Source organism: Ochotona princeps, chromosome 27 (genome assembly GCF_030435755.1).
Source record: "Ochotona princeps isolate mOchPri1 chromosome 27, mOchPri1.hap1, whole genome shotgun sequence".
NCBI classification, from domain to species: domain Eukaryota; kingdom Metazoa; phylum Chordata; class Mammalia; order Lagomorpha; family Ochotonidae; genus Ochotona; species Ochotona princeps.
Window position 1 is genome coordinate 2,065,937 of NC_080858.1, and position 10,217 is coordinate 2,076,153.

Genomic DNA, 10,217 nt, shown 5'->3' on the forward strand with positions numbered 1-10,217 from the left:
TCATGGGAAAGTGGCTCTTTTGGGGGTGCAAGGGGGTGGAGTCTGGGTGCAGGGCTAGAGACAGGAATGTGGGAAACCTCGCAGCTCTGGGACTCCCTGATTTCCTGTCTGGCCCCCATCGATACCAGTCCTACCTCCCCACCACAGGCACTCATACCCCTTGTTTTATCTGTCCTTAGCATGTATTGTTACATGACACAGCGCTGTACCTCGTTTCCCGAGTAAGCTCACGAAGGCACATTTTTGCCTCTTCGGTTGAGTGTTTAGGTATTCCAAAATTGCTTGTGTAGCAGCTGAAGTCCTCGGCTCATCACCTTACGTGGCCCACCCTCTCTTTCCTCGGAGGCTGAGGGACCTGCTGTTTTGGTCTCCACTTCCCAGAGAGGGCTGAAAGCTCAGCGCATGGCTCTGTCCAGGCCCGTGAGCAGGCACTCGCCTGTGCCTGGCCTGTCTGCTCCCATCATCAGGGCAGCTAAGCAATGCAGAGAACCAGTGGGGAGAGTTCAGAAGCAGAGAACCAGGGAGAAACAAAAGCCAACGTGTGGTTCCACAATTGACCAAACGCCTGATTGTACTCTCAGTACATTATCATAAATTCCATTACACATTGGGTGGCTTTTCGCTCACAATATCCTCTCCTGCATGAGACACAGGGGCGCAAGGAGCTGCTGTAACTGCATCTGATGGTGAGCTTTCTGAACCAAAAGCAGAGCTTGGTCTGTTCCTGCAGAAGTTAAACACACACCTGTCTTGTCACTTTCTACGCAAATGAGAATCCACCTCACCTTCTTACCGGGAAAATGGGGTAACACTGGTCGCATTTCACAAACCCGAGTTAGGAATAAAATAAGGTTGCATGCAAAGCGCTGAACACAGCATCTGAACCGTTAAGCACTAAGGGTGAACGGAGAGAAAGATGGTCTTCCCTCCCAGCAGCTGCCACCCCAGAGAAGTTCAAGATCAGAAGCGTGCGCGTAGCTCCACCTCCGTCGGTGGAATTCCTTCAGTCCAGCCCGTGTTATTCAAGACAGTTTGTGAGTTTTGTTGCCACCTGCCCCTCTTTCGCGGTCCCAAAACCTGCGGGCAGGTAGCTTTTCTTCCAGGTCCTCGGCGGTTTCTGCGACGCAGCATGCTGGGAGTTGTAGTCCAAATCATCTCTTCTGCTTCCATAGAGCGACTACACCGAGAACCTGGAACTACAAATCCCAGCGTTCTCCGCGCCGAGCGGAAGGCGCACCACTGCCCCGGGCTGAGAGAATCAAAGATGGCGCAGGCCGCTCCGCGCTCCCCGCTGCTCTCTAACCGTGGTGAGGCTCTCGCGTGGTACAGAGGAGACCAGAACGCCTCTCTTCGGAGCTAAGGTGCTCGGGAACATGTCGCGAGGCCGGAGAGGCTAGGGGGCAGATATTCTTAGGACGTAGCACTTCTGTAAACCTGAAAACTGGTTCCCCCAGGTGTCCGGTCCTTTTGAGCCCAGCCGTTGTCCCGCATAGGGGCCCTTCCTTTACGTTCTGCGGGAATCGATGTGGGGGAAGTGGTGGGGAAGGATGTGAGGACGCCTCCTCGCCTCCCAGGAATATCCCGGAGATTCCCGAGCTTCTGGACAGGCAATTACTCTGGCGACCGAGGAGACGGTCCGCGAGCCCAGGCTGGCCATGAAGGGCGACCCTTTGGCTCCTGCAGCCCCCCTCAAGGGCCTCGGGGGACCCCTGCGGAGCAGCGAGCCGGTACGCGCTGGCCCGGCCCGATCTCGGGCCGTGGATCTGCTGGAGGAGGCGGCCGACTTCCTGGTGGTGCACCTGGACTTCCGCGCGGCGCTGGACACCTGCGAGCGTGCTTGGGAGAGCCTGGCCAGCGATGGCCTGCAGGAGGAAGAGGAGGCTCCTGGCACGTAGGTGCTAGCCCTCTCAGCCCGTTTCTGGATGCTTCTGGGGAGGGAACAGGTTATATAGGGTCTTTCGTGAGTGGCTCCTTAGAGAGCAGAGATTCAGGTTGTATGCTGTCTTTAGAGGAGGAAGCCAAGGCATTGCGCGATGAAGAGGTCCAGTGGGCTGGGTAACAGCTTAGTGGGAACCCACCCTGTTCGTTGCTCCCCTTTGAAGTGCAGCATAGCCGGATAGGAAGGCTGATGGTTTGTTTGACATCTGTCAGTGAGCAGGTGGCTGGAATCTCCCAGCTGCCCCTGCGGGATTGTTCCCCGCTGACCCTGTGGGGTGTAAGGTTCAAGCATGAATCTGGAGAAAGCTTTGCTCTTTGGTTGACCCATCCTTCAGTGGCAGTTGAGGGCATTGTTTCCCGGGCATTGCAAAGCAGTCAGTTCTGTCCTCACAGACTGGCGTGCCAGGGAGGCCTGGGCGCGTTTTTAAGTGGCCGTGGGATGGTAAAAGTTTTGCTTCTGGGTGCCTTACAAGGCAATAGTAAAAAGCCAGTTTTACAAGACCCTGTAGCTACACTTAGCCAGAAATCTTGTTCCGAACTTCGCTATGCACGTAGCTCCACCTCTTTTCACAAACTTTTTGTTGTGAACATGTATACCAAGGAAAGCACAGATAAATGAGTCTTTTTGTTGTTCTCTAAGCACACTCCTATCCAACGCTCAGAGAACAAAACATTACTAAGTACTGCAAGAATCCTCCTCTCGCTCCCTCCGTTGCTTTCTTGTGAAAAATCGGAGTATATTGTTGTTCCTTGGAGTTCCACCGCTTTCTGACCACATCCTGTGCTACCATCCACCCGGTATTACGCCGTTTCACTTATTCTTGATTGTAGCCGGATGGGAAGACGCTCATTCAGCAAGAGCCGATTTGCACCCAAGGTCTACAAGAACTTTTAGCTCCTAGTGGGAGGGCAGACTGAGAGTGACCATGGGGCCCAGCTGATTCCTGGGGTGAGCATGGCAGGGGTGGCTGCCGGAAGGAGGAGGTAGAGAGGAGTGGACCCCAGGGTGGAGGTGGGAACGCACGTGGAAGGGCACCCCTTCTAAACCCAATCGCTCCTCCTGCTGACAGCTGCTTGGAGGTGCAATGCTCCCTGTGTGTGGTGGGGATCCAGGCCCTGGCGGAAATGGACCGGTGGCAGGAAGTCCTCTCCTGGGTCCTTCGGTATTATAAAGTCCCTGAAAAACTACCTCCCAAGGTCCTGGAGCTGTGGTAAGTTCTTATGACTTATATAGAGAACTTGTGTGTCCTGTTCTGAATTAGGGTCTGGTACCTGCTTATTGCCATTTCTTATCACTTCCCTACAAATCTAATCATTTGTTGTCCTTCCTTTTTTTTTTTTTAGACCCCAAAAGATAGCAGTAAAGGAAGAGGGAGGAGAGTTTAGTAGTGGGGCAGAGAGAGCAAACAGGGGACACAGAACGGGAAAACAGAGAGGACACAGCTGAGAGACCTGCCTGCTACTGTCTGGGAATATCTGCTTTTTAAAAAATTAGTTAACTTGGGCCTGACGCAATAGCATATTGGTTAAAGTCCTCACCTTGCATACCCAGGATCCCATAGGGGCGCTGGTTGTAATCCCGGCGGCCTCGCTTCCCATTCAGCTCCCTGCCTGTGGCCTGGGAAAGCAGTTGAGGACAACCCAATGCTTTGGGACCCTGCACCCATGTGGGAGACCCGGAAGAGGCTTCTGGCTCTTGGCTCCTGGCTCCTGGCTTCGGATTGGCTCAGCTCCAGCTGTTGTGGCCACTTGGGGAGTGAACCATCAGACAGAAGATTTTTCCTCTCTGCCTCGCCTCCTTTCTGAATATCTGACTTTGCAATAAAAATAAAACAATAAATCTTTTAAAAAATTAATTAACTTATTTGAAACGTAGACAAAGATAATAAAAGAGAGCTGCAGAGAGATCTCCCACCTTCACTTCCTAAATGCTCACAGTGGCTCCGCTGGGCCAGGGAGTGAATTCCACTGGGATTTCTCTTCAGGCCTCCCAGGAGGGTGACAAGGATCCAAGTGTCTGAGTGATTACCTGTTGCTTCCCAGGGTGGGCTTTAGTTGGACTCAGGCAGAGGTGAGATTCGAACTTGGGCACTCCGATAGGGGGTGCAAGTGTGCCACAGTGGTGGCCTAACCACCGTGTCAGATGTGCCTGCCCTGCAGTTGTCACAGTGGCAGTGTGCCCTAGGGAAGGGCTGGGGCATCCGAGAGAAGTTGGCATTTGAGGAGCATAACAGTGAAGAGAAACGAAAGAACTTTGGAGAACTGATCGTTTTTTTCTTTTCTTTCTTTTTTTTTTTTTTGTTGGGGGGATCGGGTTTTGGGGGGTGGGGTGCAGCATTCTTTTATACAGCAAAATGCAAGCACCTGGAATCATGCTGGATGCGGTCACTGCCTGGCTCCAAGACCCAGCTAATCAGGGCCTTCCAGAGTATGGAGCTTTGGCAGCCCTGCACCTGCAGCGAGTGCTACTGCCCCTGGGCCACCTGTCCCAGGCGGAGGAGATGCTGGCAGGCTCTGCAGCGTTGGACGAGGAGCAGCGGCTGGACGTACTGCACGCCATCCATTCAGCAAAGCAGCGGCAGACGCAGGAACGCTCAGGCCTTCCGCACACACAGACGCCGAAGCAGGACGGTAGGATGTGATCCCTGGGTGGCCTCTTGAAAGTGAAGTTGTGGGCTCTGCCTGCACCTGTGTCCGTCATGGCTCTCCTAGTAACTTGGGAGCAGTTCTGTTTTATGGGGGGCGGGGGTGGAGAATGAATAACTTCTGAGTCATAGAAAAACAAATCCCAGCCCCTCTCAAGTTGGCAAAGGCCGGAGAATCGTCCTGTGGGGAGAGCTCGCAGGTCCTACTTTCTTGGACGTCACATTGTTGTTGGGGTCTGAGGAGTTACCTGTTTAGGATCTCTGCCCTAGGTTTTGCCTTCATGATGTTGCCTGGGTAGGATGTTACTGTTCCTTTAGGTGCTGGCCTAAATGCACAGGGCGCTGAGAGGTACTGGGGGTGGCCAAAGAAAAATCAACTATTGCTATAACTTGGTATCTTGAGTTAGGAGATAAAAATTAATAAAAAAGTTTAGCATTGGGTCCTCCTGCTCAAGTTCTGTCTGCCTTCACACAGTGCAGCTCTGGAGAGTTTTCTCTGATGGTTGATGTCTACCCTCGCCCATTTGAGAGCAGTTTTACACAATGGTTCTACGGGGAGACCACTGTGTGGACCTGATACCACCTGCCTGGCTAGTGATGGACAAGGGGTTGTTCGGTTATCAGGAAGCTGTAAGGATCCTCCACTCTGGATCTTGACCCTGGTCCCCGAATCCTTTTAGCTTCGCCTCAAATGCTAATTAGCCTGTGTGGCTTCCAAGGATGGAAAATTCATACTGTCCTACAGCAACCTAGTCTCTCTATGGACACTTCTATGGGAAGTCCTTTTACCGAGCAGATTTTCTCAGAGGAGTTTTTGCTTACTAATCATGGCTCTTTGACCTCTTGCGAGTACACAGAGTAGACTTCGTGCGTTTAAGAGAAATGCGTATGCATGTTGTCAGAGGGGCCAGTGCAGTGGCTCATCACGCCAGTCTTCTGCAAATACCAGCATCCCTCATCGGCACTGGTCTGTGTCCCTGCAACAAACAAAGCCGGGAGCTTGGGACTCCTGCCTGCTGTGCCATGAGGATGGCACAGATCCAAGCGCTTGAGCTGTTTCCTGCTGCCCGCCAGGATGCCCAGCCAGCAGGACTGGGGGGAGGGCGGGGGCTGACATCCAGGCTGTGCGATGCAAAGAATGTGAAAAACACAGGCACCTGAGCCATCGAGGCAAAGAGGAGATGGTAGTGTGGAGGTGCAGCCTGCCCTTAGAACACGTTTTTGAATTTCCTGAAGCCACTGCTTTAGGAGTTGGATGAGAAAAACATTCTCACTACCTTCTGTTCTGCTCTTACAATGAAGTTGAGAGTCAGGGAAGCTGTTTCTTGTCATTTACTGTGAATTTCCTCTGTGCCCTCACCAGGCGCCCTCCCCCACAAGCTCCAGTCACTCCTGATGTTGCTGCGCCAGCTGTGGCACTCGGCAGTGAGCCACTTCTTTGCTCTGCCCTTCAAAAAGAGCCTCCTGGTCGCCTTGATCCTCTGTCTCTTGGTGGTGAGGTTTGATCCAGGTAAGTGATGGGACCTTGTCCCCCCGCCATCCTTCCTGGGCCTTTGGGAGCGGGTACTTCTCAACACGCCCTTCCAGGATCCCTGGTAGGATTGAAGACACTTGCTGCAACACCCTTCCTTGTGTCTCCTTTACAAGGAGGAGTTACTAGACCCAAGCAGGAGTTACTCCCCGACCCCCAAAGGAAAGAGCAGGCTGAACCGCCTCCACCCTGTCTTGGTGTCCCCAACACTGTGGGAAGATCAGCATTGAAAACAGAAATCTTTGTTATAACAGTTGGACTGAATTCAGTCAAACGTTACTGTCTAATTACGTGTTCACGCAAGGGGCCAGGCGTGGTGGTACAGTGGGTTAAGCTGCCGGACCAGTGCCCCTCGTCCACTCTCCGGGATCCGGTGTGGCCTTTGCAGGCGAGTCCTGCTTCCTCTTCCTGCTGATGCGCATCCTGCTAGCCCAGCTGGGAGGCCACAGGTGGATGGCTCCCGCTAACCCTCGGCCCCCACCTGTTGTCAGTGCTTTGGGAAACGAATCAGACCTCTGGAGGGTCTCTCACACTCTGTCCGTCTCTCTCTCTCTCTCTCTCTGCCTCCGCTGCTCAAATACATTTTTACAAAATAATCACTTCAAAAGCACAAGTATGAACTCAAAACCTGTTCTGTTGCCAATCAGTCACTAACACGTTTTAGAAAATGTAGAAGATAAAAATGGAAAGAAGAAAGCTAGAATAATAGCTGGACTGTCCAACTTTCTCTTGGTAGTTTTGCACAGCGAACACTTTTGAGCTTGGCTTTCAATAGCTAAATGTTATTCCCATTTGTAGAAACTTAGAATTGATCCAGTAGCCTCTGCTTTGATTGTATACCTCCCTGTGAGGTAGAAACGAGCTTCCTAGAGATATTTGGGAACCGCCACTGCTGTCCGCCGAGGAGTAAGCCTGCAGTAGTGTGGGCGCTGTGCAAGGGCAGCTCCTCCTGCAGCAGTGTGGGCGCTGTGCCAAGGGCACCTCCTCCTGCAGCAGTGTGGGCGCTGTGCCAAGGGCACCTCCTCCTGCAGCAGTGTGGGCGCTGTGCCAAGGGCACCTCCTCTTTTAGGTATTTTTCTGTGTGAACTCTGTGACTTACGACCTTATCTCTCTCCTCGTGGATTTATACATAGAATGAGATTATACAACTTCCACAATTGAAGGAAAAACTAGAACTTCTTATTCTTGTTGTTCTTTTTTGCTTTAATTTTTTTGATTGAGAAACCCTAAGAACCAGAAACCTAAAATGATTAGCCCAGGGTCACGCACTTCGTCTGGTCTGAATATCTCTGCTTCCTTACGAAGAGTTCGCTAGGTAAGGTGTCAAATGCTAAGGAGAGTTTGTGTTCGTTCTGGTTTACCCTGTGACTTGGAAAAGCTCGGTAAACATGTGGGTATTTGTGGTTTCCCATAAGCCCTGATTCCCAAAGTGGAGCAACAGGAAGCCATCTGAGCTGTCCTTTTTCAAGGCCAGGTACACATTGCTTCTTCACAGGCGGCCTGGCCCAGCATTCCCGAGCCCCAGTGGTGGGCTTGTCTCTGCAGTGTGAAGCTGTCAGAGAAGGAAGCCTGCCGATGGCTGTGAGTAAAACCCGGTTGAAAACATACAACAGGAGGCCGGCATGGTGGTGGTGTATGCTAATCCTCTACCCGTGGCGCTGGCGTCCCATGAAGATGCGGGTTCATGTCCCGGCTGCTCCACTTGTAAGCTGGCTCTCTGCTCATGGCCTGGGAAAGCAGCGGTGGATGGCTCAATTTTATTAAAAATAAAATGTACTGGATTGGTTTGTTTACCTTGTTTGAGCTACTGCTATTCTGTTTAAAGAGAATTTATATTTCTTTCACAAAGAAGAAAAAATGTTAGAAGGCTAATGACAGCTGCCCTTGTTTCATGCTTGCTTGCTTTTTTTTTTTTTGTTTTGAGATTTATTTATTTATTTACTTTATTGGAAAGGCAGATTTACAGAGAGAAGGAGAGACTGGCGCATGCAAGGTGAGGATTTAGCCACTGAGCCATCACACTGGGTCCCATTTTTCTATTTTTGTCACAAGTTAGACTGGAATGTAAAAAATCTGAACTTTTCTTCTCAGCACATTTTTTCTTTTTTCTCAGCACATTGAAGATCACTCTGAAGCAAATGAGGAAAATATATCCCAGCAAATGGATCCTAGAGAAAGTGAAATTACTTAATCTATTTGAAAGGCAGAGAGAGAGAGAGAGAGAGAGAGAGAGAGGCAGAGGCAGAAAATGTTGCTGTCATCTTCTGGCTTATCTGTAAAACGCTGGGCTGGGCCAGACTGAGGTTAGGAACCAGGAATTCAGGCTTGGTCTCCCAGATGGCCGGCTGGCAGGAGCTTAATGGCTGCCACGCCTGTTGCCTCCCAGGGTGTGCGTTAGCAGGAAGCTGGGATCCGGATCGGAGCCTGGAGTCTAACCATCCCAGGCCCTCTGATAGGGGATGCCCGTGTCTTAGCCGCTAGGCCCAATGCCTACCCAGGAAATTCGTGTTTTTTTTTTTTTTTTTTTTTAATTGAAGAAGCTAGAGATATCAACTGGCACCAAAATAGGCTTTCAAATAACCATGCATGAGCCCCAGGTGGCACGGGAGGCGGGCTTGGGTGCGGAGGAGGGGTGTAGGCAAGCCCTCAGCAGTCTTGCCTTTTCCTGGCAGCTTCTCCGTCTGCCCTGCCCTTCCTCTACAAGCTGGTGCAGTTCTTCAAGTGGATCCGGAAGGCCAGGTGTCCTCGCCTCTACCAGCCCCCCAACCGTGACTGAAGGGTCTTCGCTGCCCACCTCCACCCACAACCAGAGCGGTCTAACAGTCCTTGGAGGCTTGGTCCCTGCGGCAGATGGGCCCTCCCTGATTCTGGAAGAAGCTGGCACAGTCAGGTGGTTGCCGAGTCCCGTTCCGTGACGTGCGGTGCCTCTGCACACTGCGTCCTGCCTGCCAGCGCCCTCCGTCTGCCCTGCGGATTCTGTCCCATGACCATTTCATCAGGGTCGGCCTCTGTGTTTGCCCCCTTGGGTCCCACTGTTGGCAGCTTCTCTCCGTATCCTGTTGTACTAGTTCTGTTCTGTCGTTTGTATATTGCCCAACTTTTTTTTTTCTCTTCATGTGGCCTTAAAAAGTAGGCTAACCCCAGAGAATGATGAGCTGAAAACGGAACTGGGTAATCAGGTGATCTGGTAGGGGTGGGGGTTGGGCAGAAAGGACACATGGGTTTTGAAGGCAGCAAGCCACAGAAGCCTGCGGGAGGACATGTAGGAACTTTAGCGTGCTTTTAAAAAACAAAACAAAACAAAACAAAAAAACCCAACTTTTATTGGAAAGGCAGATTTGCAGGGAGAAGGAGAGACAGAGAGAAAGACCTTCTGTCTGCTGGTTTACTCCCCAAGTGGTTGCAACAGCCAGAGCTGAGCCAATCCAAAGCCAGGAGCCAGGAGCCTCTTCCGGGTCTCCCACACAGGTGCAGGGTCCCAAGGCTTTGGACCATCCTCCATTGCTTCCCAAGGCCGCAAGCAGGGAGCTGGAAGGGAAGTGGAGCAGCCGGGACATGAACCAGCGCCCACGTGGGATCCCAGCACACACAAGGTGAGGACTTCAGCCACTAGGCTCCCTGAGCCTTAGCGTTTGAGGAGTTGAAATGGTTCATGTTTTTCTCCCTGTCCACAGAAAACAGGTATAAGCAGAGCACCGCTGTGCTGTCCAGGTGGGAAAAGGCTGCCAGCAGGGGGCAGCCTTTCTGCAGCCGACGGCCAGGCAGGCTGCCCCGCGCTGGGATCCCAGTCAGTGTGGGTGCCAAGAATACAGGGATGCCTACTAGCTTTTCTGAAAAGTAGGTTGATTTTTCAGGATTTTCAAGCCAACAGCATTCTTTAGAAAAAGTGAAGTGCGTGCTGGGCCACAGCACTCGTCGGTCCGTGTGAGGTAGGGGGCTTGGGCTGAGTACATTGGCTGCTGCAGAGGCCAGACTCAACCTGACCCTGCACTGGCTGGCACACACACACAAGTCAAGTCTGAGTTCACCCCAGGTGAGATTCCTCGGGGTACTCAGCAACTAGACGGTTGGACTCAGACCCCAGCCACAGGGGAAGTTACAGG

At 52.0% G+C, this 10,217-nt stretch overlaps 1 protein-coding gene across 1 annotated transcript; it reads left to right on the plus strand.

Moving 5' to 3' along the window:
- Positions 1-1,225: 1,225 nt before the first annotated feature.
- On the plus strand, positions 1,226-8,960 carry PEX26 (peroxisomal biogenesis factor 26). The gene is made up of 5 exons (XM_058655797.1): positions 1,226-1,891; positions 3,009-3,149; positions 4,274-4,569; positions 5,947-6,093; positions 8,787-8,960. Exons 1-5 carry the CDS (start codon positions 1,656-1,658, stop codon positions 8,888-8,890), a joined length of 924 nt encoding a protein of 307 aa, XP_058511780.1. The 5' UTR covers positions 1,226-1,655; the 3' UTR covers positions 8,891-8,960.
- The last annotated feature ends 1,257 nt before the right edge of the window (positions 8,961-10,217 follow it).

Excerpts from the sequence above, each read along its gene's own strand:
- PEX26 (XM_058655797.1), top strand. The coding sequence starts at position 1,656 with ATGAAGGGCGACCCTTTGGCTCCTGCAGCCCCCCTCAAGGGCCTCGGG. Across the intron at positions 3,150-4,273 it reads CCCAAGGTCCTGGAGCTGTG|CATTCTTTTATACAGCAAAA; the intron begins GTAAGTTCTTAT and ends GGTGGGGTGCAG. Across the intron at positions 6,094-8,786 it reads GGTGGTGAGGTTTGATCCAG|CTTCTCCGTCTGCCCTGCCC; the intron begins GTAAGTGATGGG and ends TTTTCCTGGCAG.